We start from the raw sequence: 16,263 nt of genomic DNA, 5'->3' as shown, positions 1-16,263 counted from the left end.
GGAAATCGTATGAGACTGAAAGAAGACAGAGGTGGATCGCAGCTGTCCGCCGAGCAAGGTAAACATGTCTTACTATCGATTAATGCCAGTATAATGTTGCACATTGGGCTTCTTGGTATATCATGATGGAGGCAAAGTAGTTGCGCATCAAAAACAGAACAAAAGAACACAGACAACACACACCAAAGCGCCAAATGTGTGTGTCGTCTGTGTTCTTTTGACCTGTTTCTGATGGGCTGCGCCTTTTGCCTTTATAATGCCAGTCTGTGCGCCTTATGTATTCAGACACGTTATCTTCTTGCTTTCTAACAGCTCAGAGGGAGAGCTGTGGCAACCGAAAAGGAATGAAACGCGAATATGCAGTGCTCACTTCGTGGGAAACGAGAGAAGCAACATTCAACGACGAAGCAACGACGAATTGTTTGTAGAAATCTTTTTCTGGGATAGACATCTTTCAGACCATGTTTTCACTTTTCAGAATAAAAGGAGAGGTCGAAGTGACCCTTAGCGCACTGTGTATGCTGCCCTCCTTATCTAGTTTTTTTTTTTAGCAACTCTCGGTCGAAGCTGTCGTTTGCTAGATGTGCCGTCGACGGCACCTGGATCATGTCCCTGCGCTCCTCAAGCTCCTTAATGGCACAATTTACACCTGCAAACTGCGAGAAAAGAGCTGCAGGGTTCACCATCTGCAGAATTGGTTTTCGCGAAGGTCGACTTGCAAAATTGATTGCGTCAATCAGCGGCAAAGTCGCATCACACACACAAAAAAAGTAAAAAACGAACTTCCCGTACGGGAAAAGACTTCCTTGATTGATTTTTTGACATCGACGTTGGGACGCGATGATGGTTTCTTCCATGCGCATGGAACATCCGTGCAGGATGTATATTCGTATTCATTTACGAATATCGCCATGGCCGCGGCGTGCTTGCACCAGGCTCAGCAGCCAGCTTTGCATGTACAGCTTGCGTGCAAAATATTTCTGCAATTTTCTGACAACTAAAAAAGAAAAAAAAATGAAGCGGTTAGCGATATTGAGGCACTTATTTATTTATTTCTTTTTTGAAGAAAGGATTGGTTCACCTCAAGACGCACATCGTAGTCCACGCTTTTCATCTGGGCGACACATTTGCCGACGATGTACGACGGGCCTCTTGCGTTCACCGATTCTTCTCTTACTGCGTAAACGTGCCTGCTATAGTACAACCTCGCACCCATGCGTAAGCAGCTCTTCTTGAAGTAGCCATCGATATTTTCTATCTTTAGAAAGCCGCAAAACAACACACGCCGATCCCTCGTCAACGCCATCTCCACCCATAGCGCAGTGCGCGGCGCGGCCGTAAACAGTAGTGCCCCCAACCTGAAATCTCCGAGGATGGGCGCATGTGGCGCTGCATGTACCGGTACAGTGGCGCCGCGTAACCAGAGCTCGAGGCCTATACATGTTATCATTTGACCTATTGCCCTTGTGTTCCTCGAATTGAGAATTAGCCATTGCGGGGAGCGAACGAACAGTTAATTTCACGTAAGCCAATCCGTATAACTGTATGTTTCAGCAGCTTATAGCTTGGTGGTTCTTTGAATATATATATATACTCGTGGAGCTCTCGTTCCTTGGTCAGAAGCAACATGTCAACATCCGCCGTATATAGCACGCAACGTTATTTGCAGCAGTTTGGTTCGCACCGAATTTGGGTGAAAGGGGAGTGACCCGAAACGGTATATATATAGTACGACGATCGATAAATGTGCACGATCTTGAAAGCTCGTTGCTGTGCTGCTGATACAATGCTGATATATCGCTATATGCGAGACTGGTAGTGCCAGTCTGTCATTTATGTATGCATACGGGCTATATCAGGTGGTCTTATAGAAAATCCTCCAGTTTCTTCATGTGATCCCGATGAATCGGGTATCTGATCTCGTCGTCAATGATCGGCTTTCCTCATCGAGTCGCTCTTGTGTTTCTGCTTTCTGCTTCTGTGGTCCTTTCTTGTCTCCCGATGTCATTGCCAGCATACCTCTCACCTATCCCGCATTTTGCGTAAAGTCCGCAAATTTGGGCGCTCGTTCTACGGTTTTAGGAACGTATGCGCCAAGTTTTACGAAACTTGAGTCGAACATAATACATCAACTTGCGAGCTCTTAAACTTTCGTTGATCATATTGAGCGATCCAAGTTGTGACTTCCAGTGCATGGGGTGCGGGATGCAGGAAACATTCGCGGTGTGAACGGATTTCACATGGATATCGCAGTTGCAACGCTGGAAAACTTCTCCTATCTTCAAAGTATAATGCTGAATGCGAACCCATATATATAGCAAACAAGACCCGAATGGAGCTTCTCTCTATTCGTGTCTTGTTGTCGCTCCACTTAGTTTGCATACATAACTGTAAGTACGTTTTCGCAACTTTTGCTGAAATGTTCAGACAGTCGACATCATATGGGCTATAGGGGAAAAAAAAGCGGTAACTTATTCAGACCCACTGCGATGGCATATCTGTGTAAGTTGTCAACAATGCCGCTATCTATTACGATGAGCAACAAAAGTGTCACGTTCTCAAGTTGTAAATTCTAAATGCTACAGGGTCGGAATGAACTTGTTTATGAACAGTTAATTCAAGGTCAAGTGTACTATAAGATCGATTAGTGTCTCTCACCCGCTGGGCGCCATGTTGCGCTTACGTACCACGCGCAAGAAGGTCTGTCTTTGTGCCCGCTGATGAGACGTCGTTAATACCTGCAGGCTGTACTACAACGCTTCCCGTGTACTGTCTCTGCGTAGCCTTTGTCGTCTCGTGTTTACTTTCTGTTAGTCTGACAAAGGTGGTTGAATAGCCATCGCTATTGCGAGGCGAACGTGCTGGGCGACGTGTCACGGTGAAGTGGTAAGGTGAGCTCTGCCAGAGACAACATATAATATGAGTGAGTAGCGCTTTGTCCCGAAAAGCATGGTTTATTATTGAGCAACATAGAATGTGTTAGAAACTTAGCGCGCTAACAGATATTTCGAGATTTGTATGAATTTACCGTAATTACGAATTATCCTAGCGTGGGTTCTCCAGTGTAAACTATATATGCTTGCTGCGAATTCGTTATTTGACGTGACCGTTGTGCCAGATATTGCAAACAAGAGAATTAGTTCACAGTGCACGCAAGAAAGAAAATAATAAAAGAATAAAAAGGGGGAAAAAGAACGGAGAGTACGCGCGCACGTTTTCTTTTTTGCAAACTGGCGAGGCGCACCCATATCTCCGCGTCCATCGGTGTTGACGTCTGGAAAGTTGGCTGGAAAATGCCCGCATGGGTTGGCAGGGAGGGTCATGACCAGCGCGTGGTCAGTGTTTGGTGACCCGTGTCAAGGCTGTTCGCCTCGCAGTGGCGGCCAGCGCGTCTTGCCGAGAAAACGCGTGTGCGAGCGCCAACGAGGTCCGCGCGTTTCGCAAGAACCGAAGTTCACGGTGGGGCGTCCTTGTGGAAAAATGTTCTTTTTCCCTCGGAATGAGTGGTATCGTTTCACCGGAGACGCGCCGGGCAGAGCAAGAGCGGACGCAGGCTCAATATCGGGAATGTGGAGGGGCGAGGGGGGGAATGAGATGGGTGAGAGGGGAGTGACCCGCTGCCGCCTGTTGTGTCCGGGTGGCAACTGGCTCGAGAGCCGAGATTCACCCCCCCCCCCCCCCCCCATTTTTTATTTTTTTTTACTCCAAGTCGTGTTCACGCGCTTCTTACGCAATTGCGACTTGTAGAGGGCCCCTGGAGGGGTGATGTGGCAGTAGCCGGCCATAATGCACGCGTGTTGGTAAGGGCCGATCTGCAGTAGGTAGGTCGCGCGCGCCGGCGGCAGCAGACGACGACCGCGTTTGTGGGAGCCGCTGTTGTTGGGCCGCCGAGGCTCCTCTCGACGTGAAGAAGTGGAGGGGTCTGTGAATCTTGGCGACTGGCGCTCATTGGCCCGCGCTGCCGCTTCGACGGCAGCGATAGGCCGCGCCCGGGCCGCCGCGTCCCGTAGCAACAGGAGCGCGGCCAATGGCGTCTTTTGTGACGCGCGCGTGACGTTGCTTTGACGTAGGCGCCGCCGCTTGATGGCGCCACCGAATGGACGTTCCGATTTTTTTTTTTCACTGCTACCCGGCGCGCACCGCGAGCATTTGAACGGCGGCGCGGGGGAGGCCGCGGAGGGCCTGATGCGAGGAGAGGGCACGTGTGCGCGGGGCCGAGCACTAAATTGTAAAACGAGAGGAAGGCAGCTGGAGTGGCAAGCTCGAACATCCAGTCATGTTATAAAAGAGAGCGCGACAATGTACATTACACCTGTTATAGCCGCGAGTCCTTGTGGCTTAGAGTGGCCGAAAAGTGATGAATCCGAGTCCACCCGATCACACGGGGTCAACAAAAGAGAGAGCAAATAGCAATAAATGGTGTCGTGATTTGGATATATTGCGCCAGTTAAGGGATGTTAGCACTGTGGCACTGATGAATATCTGACAAATTTAGTACATTCTTCTGATCTCAGATAGCAAAGCCATTAGCGCACTAATTTTATCACTTACTGCCGTTAAACGGCATATGACATGGTTACACCCGAATGGCAGGACAGGCGGGGCTTGCTTGTCTATATTATTAAATGAGAAGCAGCTAGAACCCCCAGTTACAAGGCGAGCGAAAACTCTCGTCTACCTATAACTATATACGGATATCCGTATGGCGAAGTCCAGCGTTCTTACTTTTTCTTTTTCTTTTTTTTTCCCTTTCATTGTGACCCGTCGTCGCAAGCCCGATACTTCTCCACACGGCTGCAGAGCGCCGCGCTCTAGGCCACGTGGGGTGCGGGGTGTGCGTGGGCGCCCCTGACTGACGGCACGGGCCCTCTTTGTCGGTGCCTTTGTGAAGCGCCGCTGCGCTCTGCCGCCGCTGCGGCGCGTGCTGTCTTTTTTTAGGCGCATACGTTGCCTGTCGGCTGTTGCTGTTGCTTGCTCATTCACGCACGGATGATGGACGGACGGACAGGCGGGGGTCGTCGGGCCGGCTACGGTCGCCCGCCGCGCGCATGGGCCAGAGCGCCGCCGCCGACGAGGCTGCTCGCCGAGCGAGTTCGCCGTGTAGCGAGCCGGCTATGCAAGTCTGCAGCCTGTCTCCTCCTTCTGTTTGGAAAGGCCCACTTTTCAACGCCCCAAACGGGGCGGCGAACCAGTGGCGAGGTGTGTCCGATCGACAGCTTCTGTGTGTAACCCGTCTCCTCGCCGAACAGAATAACCGTGCAACGTTGCGGCAGGCCATGGTCAGGTGCCCGTTTCGCATCGCCCGTGGCACGTAAAAATAGGGCTGCGATCGGTTGGCACTATTGGACTGCCTTTTCAACGTAGGTTTAAACGGTTGGAGGAGTGGGAGGGAGGGGGTGGTGGTCGCCGAGTTGTTTAGCTGTAGATGCATGTTGACTGTAAGCGGCATATACTGGTTGCCTGAGGAGAAAAAACGAAACAAAAGAAAACATGCAGGAGTAAATATCTGTAACGGCAATAGGCATGTGCCTGCTGTAGCAGAAGACTACTCGGCACATTGTGATGGAAAGCCGAGAGATTCGGCCAGCCAAGACCGTGGGCAACGCCCACCTTCAGTAAGCGCTGGGGTTCGAAGCTGATGAGAGCGCTGACTGACCAGCGGTCGAAGTAAGTGAGAGGTTTAGAATATTGCTGGAGGGAACAAAAAAATAAAAATAAAGGAGGGGAGATAACGATGAAGCCAGAGTCGTTGTACAGACATAGGTAACTGTAAAATATGGAGATGGAGGATTTAATGCAGATAAAAAAGAATATAAAGTAGAGATGGGCAAAATGCTAAACTGCAATAGGTGTGAAACTTGATTCGCTCAAGCAGGCCATAGGCGACCAATTTTCGCCGCCCCCGTTTCAAAGAAGATGCCATTACAAATCGTCACGACCACTGAGACCCTCGTCCCATATATTCCCGTTCCGTCAAGTGCAGCAGCACGGCCAATAAGTATGTGGTGTTCATTTAGAATGAGAGTTTGCGTGCACGTATGCGAAGTATATGCGTCGACGAAATTGCCGCATATCGGGCAGCGGGACGCGACGCACTTGGATCCGCTGCTCTGTTCGCTCAAAGGGTCGTGAACGTGTGCGAACGAGCCGCATGGCCGAGCTGTGAGCGTGGTTCGCTCGGAGCTGTTTCCTTCCATGCAATTGACCGCAAACGAAATGCCAGGTCACGTCCGTGTGGTCGAAGCCTCCACCCCCTCGTCCGTGGAGTGTGGCTTCGCTTCGTATACGTTACGTTACGCTACGTTACGGTTGGAAGGAGAACTGCCCTGTGGAGGGGGATATACCCGATGTGTATATACGCCCTCGTTATCTGATCAGCAGAGGAGGCCGCAGGGGGAGCGTTTCGATGTAGTGACGAGGCAACGCGATGTCCTTGCGGCCCGCACCGCACGCGCCATGACGGTTCTCGCGAATTTGTGAGTAAACGATGCGTGTATACTATAGATTGAAGGTCGGCATTGAGAGCGGCTTTGGGGTATATCCGAACGGGTGTACTGGGCGAACCTGTCGTCGTTGAAATAATAGCGTAGCCAGGTAGCTGTATCTACAGTAGTAGTAATGAGTCTTTTATTTATTTATTTTTTCTTTTACGTAAAATGAAGGAATGGAAAGTAAGGAATTTGCTGCTGAACGCACTGTAACTGTCCGCAGTCGGGCACAGCTTTAGAAGGCAGCGGCATTTTGGCCCTCAAAAGGCGCATGCACATGCGACTCCACCAATAGACACGTCATGTGCCGGGGGGCCGGTGACCCCGCCGACGGAGAACATGGCTAGCCCGAGCTTCGAACCGTGGACCGAGCCGTATCAGCGGAGGAAATCGGCTGCCGCGCATCAGTCATCTGGGTGGGGCCTCTCCTGCCTTCTTGAGCTGTACCCGACTTGTAGCTGTATATATGCGCTGACACGTCAACGGCACTCGGCGGTGAGGGTGGAAACAGAGCACATGAAGAGATTGACATATTATATGTACAGTGAGGTGTTGCTTGCGACTTCGCTGCCGCGTTTGCATGTCCCCTCTCCAACGTCTGAAATACTGCGGGTGAAGGGATGTGCACTTGGCGGGCTCATATTTTTCCGCAAAGGTTACTATATATAAGGGAATTCTGGCGCTGGGATAGCTCAGCTTATATAGCATGGGAATTACGGGTATAGCACATGAATTTCTCTAATCTCCGAGCTTGTGACTTCAAACGACCTTGCGGCGTTACACATTACGCTTTAGATCTCGGAGGCCACGGGCTGCATCTTGAACAGCGCCAGACACGCGTCGTTGCCAGCGCCGTTCGTGTGCCTTCTGTCGCTGCGTGTGTGTGTGTCGCTATGTATGTACATAATGTGTGGATATATATATATATATATATATATATATATATATATATATATATATATATATATATATATATACGCCCTCGTTATATATATATATATATGCACTACAGGTATATCGGTACACTAGTTTGCACGCTATGTTTGCTCGCAGCGCGTTTTCTTGTGCAAGAATACACGCGTTTTTCTTTTTGTTTCGTTTATTTGTTGCTCGTGTACGAACGCGACGCTCATATATATATATAAAGGGTTGACTGTCCGTAAACACGGCTGCGTGCTGTCGCAAGCAGCGTTTTGTTCGACCTTTGGCCACTACTTAGATCCATCGACGTTTCGCCAACGCCGCGTGCGCTCAGACTGACGTGCGCCATAAATCTATATCCTCCTCGAACTGAGAGAGACGAAAGGTCGAACGATCAGGCCGTCGGTTGTTTGTAAACGCGAGCGCGCCACACTTTTCTCTCTGGGCATGTGCTTCATTCTGATGTTATGCGTTCGATTTCACACGTGCTATCCTATAGTCTTCATACGCATCGATTTCCTATAAATTTACAAACATGTCGCCGTACATCGCCAACGCCGTGTCCCTGTATATCGTATATGTACACTTTGGTCTTCGCATTATCCATTTGATGTATATAGGTATTCCCTCCATTTGCTTTATCCCATTCGAGCGCGTAGGCGTACGGGGCAACTTTGCGCGATTTGCAGCAGGAATCCGCTTTATTTTTCGTCCGTACATCGGCGACGAGGAGAGATCGGTGGCTAGATTTTGTATCGTTGCAATTGAGTGTTCATGCAGCGCAGGTGTTCCTCTTGGAAGCTGCTCGCAAGTATACAATTTATACTACAAAAGTAGAGCCTCGATAGATAAAAGCTTTATTTTTAAGCACTTGACGTTATACGTTCGCGCTTGTTATTATCCAGAACTAGCGCAGTGTTCTTTCTTTCTTATTTTTTTTTTCTCGTTGAGCGAGCGGGAACTCTGAACAATGAGGCCAACTTAGTGTTCCCCTCGACGAAGTTGCGTGCAGAGGTTCGGTATCGACACGTGTTCACCTTGCTTTGTTTGAGTCGTTGTATACTGTAAAATTCCGCTTGTACTATATACGTAAGGACTGCCTGTACAGGCCGTCGTCATTGTCTCGTGTCTACGTTTCTTTTTTTCTTTTCCTATTTGCTATGTGAGGTTCGGAAAGGCTGAATTTGACGACAAAAAAAAAAAAAGTATGTAGTTTATGTCAAGGCACTCTCCTCAGAACCTATACGAAGTGGCACGCGGTCACTGTTAGTTGGAACGCGCGTATCAACACGTGTACATTCACTTGTGTGCACACTATAATGTGCCTTATAATCACTCTTTTTAATATTATTATTTGACCGTCTTTATTCCCTGATTTAGTGTCCTTCCTCGTTGTCGTCTGCGGAAATGACTTTTCCGTTGTGAGGTTTGGTTATAACGTGAGCGTAGCCCCCACAAAGAGACGTCTGCTATTGGCTCCGGTATACGCGTACTTTAACGTCAATGCACGAGGAGTCTACTGCGACCCAGAAGCCTTCACTTCGATATACTGCGCTCGTCCGCCGCGGTGATTTACGTGCTTTCAATTTTTTAAAGCAGACCATGTGACCTTTCCCCGCTACTCCGTGCTATTAAGCCGTCTCTATAACCGCCGTAAATACTGTCACCGTGCTTTCCTCGAATGTTCATGCAGGACTAGCTATATCAGACGTAGAACTTCCGCAAGCTGGCCTCTTCGTAGGGTTCAAACGCCAACGCGGTGGTGGACTTCGCGCTTGGAGGAGGTCCGAAGAAACGGGCGCGAGAACAGGAGCGTTTCTTGCAATGCGAGCGTATACGACGTTCAAGTTGTGCTGAGCCTGTTGCGTTTTAACGCCGTCCATGTGCACAAAATTTTGTCGGGTGTCCGATTCTTAAACTTATTAAATGCGAAGCATTTCTTGGCGAATTAACATTTCCCACTTTGACAGTATATCCATCTATAGCCGCTGGCCTACGTCTTGCTTCTCTCATGCATCGTCGTTTCGTTAATTTGGTATGCAGTAAAATTGGCATAGTTTGACAAAAGTGTATGACGAACGGAAATGATAGGTCATGACATGAATATCATGACATGCGTGTCATGTAGGTCGTGAAACAGTCGCGTATACGTCTTGGTGTTCTCACGGTCGAGTTTCGCTATCTTGGTAGTCTCCCCGCACACTGCTTCGCATGACATCGATTCCCAGAGGGCGTGATGGAATATCTGCCGGCTTTTTCACCCTGCCGTCCTTCAACCTTGCGCACATTTCGCGAGATCTCTCTGGTCGCCGTTCCTTTCTTGTCGATTGGATTCTGTTATTCTGGCCTCCTTGTCGATGACATATAGCATCGGCCTTCTGTAATAAACATGGATTTTTGTAAACGCGTGCTTTTCCTATACAGCTTCAATCTTATGTTGAATAAGTGGTTAGATTTATTATTCTCGAGATGACGGTGATGTTGACGTTATTGTTCTTCAGTTCTTCTTCAAACACGTCTGCAAGAAGTGTTTTAATTCGCAGAAAATATGGAGTTTCTGGTTGGATAGAAAAAATAAAAGAAAGAAAACCAAATTATGTGGAGGGGGTGGGCGTTCTGTGCATAATCGCCGACAATAACAATTAACGTAACAATTTTTCACATATCCGCCAAAATTGTATGTTGCCTCTATGCCTCCAAAACGGAAGAGATTGACTTTACGGATTTGCGGTGCGCTTCTTTTGCCGAGTACACAGTTGGGTCGTGGCTTTCAAGCTTCGGTCCTATGGCTGAACAGTTTAGTCGATAGGCCCCAGAATATTCCGCTCGCTTGCCTGCGGCACTTGTGAATTTCCCGTTGCAGGATGTTCAAAACACGCCTGCGTGATCGCCTGTCCTTTCCTATACGGGCATAGCATCGGCGAAAGAGAAGTGAGTGAAGCAAGTACAGCACGGCCCGATCGAGTGCGCGTCGGCAGCTGTCTCGAGGCGGGGTGCGCGTTCGTTCAACCGGGTCCGACGTAAAAAAGGGGGAAAGGGGGTGAAGGCTGCCTGTCGCCGACTTCATTCACAGCTGGCAAAGCGGGGTTAGCGGGGACCAGGCGTTGCTGGCCGCTTTTCTTTATCTGTCACTTGTCAGATGGCGGATGCTGCGCTCTCGCTGCAGCGGGCTTCCTGCCTGCCGTCTTGGAGTGGTGGTCGCGGTGGGGGGGGGGGGGGGACGCGCCGCCGTCCTTGGAGGAAGCGTGCGTGCGCGCGTACGTACTTACCACGAGCGTAGGCGCGGCCCGACACTTCTCTGCATCCGCTGCAGCGCTCGAGCGTTCATTCAAAAACTCGCGGCGCGGCTAGGCGACCGCTGCTGTTTCTAGGTCGTGCGAGGCGAGCTGGATGGGCGCCGACAGCGGAGCGCCTTCGACGAGCGCGGACCGTGTTGTGCGGCGAAGACCGCTTTGTTGTTGTTTTGCTCGTGCCGCCGCGCGTGGCTGGCCTGGTGAGAGGTTTTTTCCGCGACGGCGCGGACCAGTATAGACGCCAGCGAACAGTAGCAGGCAGATGAGGGCATTTTTTCCTTTTTTTTTCTGTTTGTGGGGGAATGGATGCCCTAATAGTTACGTTTCCGCCGATTCCTGTCGCGTACGACCCCGAGTTCCTGCTGGTCCGACAGCGGTCGCTCGCCTCGCCAGGCCCGACGCCAGCCGCAGTCGTCGGCTGGGTCGCCGTGTCTGCTGCGCCGCAATTGGTCGGCCCGGCACTGTGGCGGCCAATGGGGCGTCGCTATCGCAGACGACGCCAGGGGCCGCCGCTGTTGCTGTGCGCGCCTGTGGCCTGTGCGTTCTCCCTCGGCGGCGGCGTGCGCGCTTTCCTTCGCCGGCGTCAAGCGCAGAAAAGAGCCAGCGCCGACGGGGAGAGGGAGGGAAGAGGGGAAGGAAGAGCAGCAAACGAGGGGAGACGCGGCGCGAGGAGGGGAGCTTTTTGCGAGTGGCGAAACTTTATGTTGGTTTCCTCCGAAAGGACAGCGCTGGCGGCGGTGGATTGAGGCGTCCACGATGGGGATGGTTCCGTGAAAACGAGCGCGCTGCTGTGCCCTTCGGTGAACCGTCTTTTGGATTACTACGCTACTACTCACTGGGCAACGAGCTGCGCCTCTTCTGTCTCGGCGCCGTGTGTGCTTGTGTGCTGCAGCGGTGGTGCTCCCGCGCGCGAGTGTGTGTGCGTGTGGTGTGTGCCCCAAGTGTTGTTGGCCCGGGCTGAATGGTGCCCCGTTGTATCCATGGTGGTGGCCCGCAGTGACGGCGCAGCGGCAGCGGGGATGGACACGCCGGACGACCCCGTCCTGCTCGCCAAGCAGTCCGACTGGAACAAGGCCAGCCAGCTCTTCCACCTGGACAGCATCCGCGTCAAGCGTGAGTACCCTAGGCCGCCGCCAGATTGCACACGGCCGCCGCGAGCCCAGTCTTTTCCTCCCTCCTTCGCGCGGCGGCGACTCTCCCCCACCCAATCCTCCTCCCCCAGTCTGAGCGCACTCCCTCCCTTCCTCTCTGTTTGCATGGCTCGTCGGGCGTCGTCGCCGCCGCCGCTCGCTTAGCTTGCGTGCTCTGCCGAGCGGCGGCGCCACCTGCGTGGGCGTTTGCCTCATTCCGCCGGCCGAACATGCCCGTCTGGTGCCATGCTGTTGCGCGATCGTGGTCACCGAGGCCGTGACGGCGGCACTCATTCATGCGTCGGCAGCATGTTCAACGACCCTTGGCAAAGCCAACTCTTGCATGGGTCTTCTGGACCCACCTCCCTCCGCGTGCGAAAGGGCTTCTTCCTCGGTTGTGCGCGCAGTCGTCGTGCCGGCGTCTGGCATGCCTGCTTGCGTGCCGTGCACAAACTCAAGCGAACAGACACTTCAAGTGCCCGTACCTATCAAGCCGCGGAGACGCGAGGGACATGCGCGGTGCTGAGAAGCCGTACAGGCGTCACGCGTGTGGAACGGCGGGCCCGTCTGTTGCCTGCGAAACCCTGCCCCGTTGTTTATTCCATTTTAGTTCATTCTCCAACAGGCAGCCAGCAGTTGCGCGTGTCCGCTGGACGGGGTGGGGCGGAGGGGATGCTCCGATTTGCGCCAGCCGTCGGCGCCGCGCGCTGCTCTTGTGCAACGGCCTGGCTCCCAGATAAGGGGAGCCGGCACTCGCAACAATGTCGCGGGGGTGGAGGGTGCCGCCGCTGCTGCTGCTACCGGGCGGCGGCTCCCCCCGCCTATTTTACGAGCGAGCCGACCTCGGGGCGAGCGCCGCCGCGCCGCCGGGCTTTATCGGCGCCGAGACGGCCTTGGCCAACGGCGAAAGCGCGCTTGTGCAAAGGGCGGCCGCTTCGGGGCTCTGCTCCCTGGCCCACGCCCCTGTCTCCCGTCCGGAGCTGGCTCGGCTGCGTCGCGCGTGTACCCGGAAAACACCCCGGTGAGCCCTTGAATTCGGCCGGTGCAGCCAAGAGACTCGTCGCACGCGTGAGACTTAGTCGGGCTGCATGTGGGTCGCAGCTAAAGGGCCAGTTATCGGCACCAACCGCTTTCAGCAGGGTATGTGGCAACCGCGATCGTGGTAACCGCGGATTCTCCCGGCTTACGACACAGTGACATTTGGAGTCCAGCCTGTCGTCAACCTCTTGCACCTGTTTTATTTAACCCGATGCCGAGGTTTTCGGATGCGTTCTAGTTTGTCCGAGGAAACTGTTGCCGCCAGATGCCTGCGGAATAATATGGACTTAGTCCTCCGTTTGGTCGCATCTGTTCCATTTTGTGCGCGGCTGTTGAATCGGTGGTGGTTGTTTCGATTTGTCTATGGCTGTGCTGGGTTTTCCCAGTGACTCACGCGCTGCTCACTAGGTTATGCTCCTCTGACATTGTCAGTGATCGAACATGGTCTTATGGAGGATTCCGCCATGCATAGGAAAAATTGAACGGCAGAAGTTCTTACTGGCTAGTTGGTCGAGACCTCGATCGGCGCAGGTAAAATCAATGCTCGATAAAGTTGTTAAGGTGAATGTGTTGTGCGTGTACTGATGCACGTACGATAAACAGATGGAAAATAAAGAATCATTACTGAACACTTTAATTGTCAAGTCCCACCGAACCTTACCACCCTCGCCGAATCGAGAGAGGCGAGGCGAAGAGTGCAGAACTGTGCGTGGCGTTATTTTGTCGAACGGCATTAACCTTTCTACACGTCGTCGTGTCCGTCGCATTGATGCTCAAATATACAAGACGCCAAGAGAATCCCCCAAGGACAATGCTCTATTTACACGAAGTCGCGTTTACTCCTCTGTGTTCAGATGAACGCTGATTTGATGTTTTGGAATCGAGTATTTAACGTGAAATGGCGCCTTCTGTTCGAACAATTTTTTTTTTGACGGCTCAAGGGCGGTTCCCGATTATAAAAACTGAAAAGGCAACAATACTGCCCCAGGCGTTGTATAACATCAGTAGAGCCAACGTATAATTCAGATGTCGGACATTCATTCCGCTTGGCTTGCTAACTTAAAGTGAGTCGCTTGATCTCTTCCGTTCCATGTTTAAACTTTCCGAACGATTTGCTTTAAACTTGTTTATTTGACAGCTAAGCGTACAACAAGACCGCAAAATAAAAACTGCGTGCAAACAATGTAGCAATGTGCTCAAATATGGTTGTCCGGTCCTGTGGGACTCGGCGGGTATATGAAGCTCACCAAAGCAGTTGCGGTTCTGCAAACAAGGAAACACTCGAACACTTGAGGCACTTCACCCAAGATTTGCCATCGCAATCAGGATTTCCACATTTTCTATGCGACTCAAGCTTCACGTAGTCTGGGAACACGTGTTGCATGTGATGTCATCACTGGGCAGTGGAATTTATCATCACTGGTGAAACTTGAAAACCTGATAGCAACAAAGATGAAGCTCATTTTCAGCTCGAAAGCTTGTAACATTGACCAGCCGAGCTCCTACGAACTAATTTCCCATAGAAACCATTGTAAACGAAAATACGTAGGCTCCACTTGCAACGCGCACTTGCTGCTGGCCGCCGCTCTTGTGTGTCGACCTCGGCGACGTCACCGCGGTCTTCGCTATCAATCTCGGCATTGTCGTAGCCGTTGGCATTGTCGACAGAAGTTTGCCTATTCTTTCGGATCCAACTGATCGACATTCCTTTCCTGCAGTGAGCATCTTAGTCAGTCCGTTATTTCGTTGTAAGCTATCAAGTATAGTTATTATGACCACGGATACCGATCGGGGACATCAAAGTTAACGTCTCCTGAGCTGCTAATTGCACCCTAGCTTCAGCATTTGAGTTACACGCGTCTGACCTACTGATTTGTGAAAAGGCTACATAAAAAGCGTTGCTGCGAGGCAGTCTGTTAATTAAGAAATAAGGGATTGCTCACGGCGCGGTGGAAGACTCTCGCTTTTTGTTGGGGGAGGCCATTTCTGAATGCGACCGGTGTCACTTTGGCTGGACCGGGAGCGCCAACTCGCCCACAGTGGAACAAGTAGAGCCTCTAAATGCGGCTCATTGCAATTTGCAAAAAATATACTTCGTTTTTACAACGAACTATGCACGCTGAAACCAGTGACTCTGCTAAGGCAGCGGGGACTGAAAAGGATAACGACGCTTTTCGGAGCAGGCTTCGAAGTGGCTTCCAAATCAGTCGGGAAAATGGACGCTGCCGCGGCTACGAGAGGCAAGGTAAGCTTTCGCGCTTCCAAACTCCGACTGAAAGTTGAGCAAGTTAATATATGTGCGTATATATATCATAAGAAGCCAACAAAGACACAAAGGACAACAGAGGGGAAATTATTTGTACTTACAAATTGCAATAAAGAAATTGTAAATTAATGGGTCCATTAATTTACAATTTCTTTATTGCAATTGGTAAGTACAAGTAATTTCCTCTGTGCTGTCCTTGGTGTCTTTGTTTGTTGGCTTCTTATGATATGGTTAATAAAAATCGGGCCCCTCGGTTAACCTCCTTTCTTCTAGTTCATATATATATATAATGCATATGACCGAAAGGCATGCGTTATGCACGGTACACGGTCGTTTTTGCATTTCGCCCCCCCCCCCCCCATGCGTGTAAATGCGGCCGCCCCGGCTAGGATTTGATCGCGCGCAAACCCGCGTGGTTAAGCACGTGGCCGGCGTTGCGCTGCTATATTTGGCAGTGCCACTCAGCCATTAGCAGCCACCGTGAGCAAACAAGGCGGGTGCGCGCTACCTGAGTTCGTGTTGAGATGCCCGTCTTTCGGCAATTATGGATCCAAACTATTGTAGCACTGCATTGCGTGGCTGATTCAAAACGGGCTCATCTTGGATATGCTGCTGTGGTTCAAAGTCAATTTGCTGCGTGCGCCGCTGCTGTTTTCCTGAATACCTGAACAGTAAGTGACGACATAACGTGGCGGTCAAGACTGTGTTTTCGGCTCGGAAAGCGCTTTCGGCGCTTGCGGCCTGGAAAAAAAGCACGGTGTTTGAGATCTGTTTCTGTGATTAAGAGGCAGCCGTCGCTGGGCCGTGGATGTGGACGCCGCCTATACCATAAATACTTCGTGGCAATAGAGGTGTATTCAACACTTTGTGTTAGCAGTATATAGGTTCGGCATTTCGTGTATATATGCGATGTGCCTTGAAACCTAAGGAGAACGAGGTCCGATGGCGCGTTTGAGAAAAATAAAAAATAAACAAAACTGCTTGAATGTACTTGCAGCGCAAGGCCAAGCATTGGGTTAAACAAGAGACAACGCGGGCCATTCCATGTTTGCGCCTTGCACTGCAAGTATATCGAGGATGACCCACCAACTATAGAGCTTCAGTGAGAGAAAAAAGAAAAAAATCGA

The 16,263-nt window shown here is 51.2% G+C and overlaps 1 protein-coding gene across 4 annotated transcripts in view; it reads left to right on the top strand.

The window, feature by feature from the left end:
- Positions 1–16,263, top strand: part of mnb (minibrain) — a 121,010-nt gene that overhangs the window by 33,876 nt on the left and 70,871 nt on the right. The window contains exon 2 of one of the 4 annotated variants that reach the window (XM_070537655.1): positions 11,700–11,815. The exons of 1 other annotated variant lie outside the window; for it this stretch is intronic. In XM_070537655.1, coding sequence (XP_070393756.1) covers positions 11,722–11,815 — 94 coding nt within the window. In that variant the 5' untranslated portion in view covers positions 11,700–11,721. Of the gene's footprint in view, positions 1–11,378; positions 11,816–16,263 lie in introns of those variants that run through there. 2 more of the 4 variants (XM_070537653.1, XM_070537652.1) reach the window with 2 other exon arrangements.

This window comes from Dermacentor albipictus, chromosome 4, assembly GCF_038994185.2.
Source record: "Dermacentor albipictus isolate Rhodes 1998 colony chromosome 4, USDA_Dalb.pri_finalv2, whole genome shotgun sequence".
Taxonomy (NCBI): domain Eukaryota; kingdom Metazoa; phylum Arthropoda; class Arachnida; order Ixodida; family Ixodidae; genus Dermacentor; species Dermacentor albipictus.
This window is presented reverse-complemented; position numbering and strand designations above follow the sequence as displayed.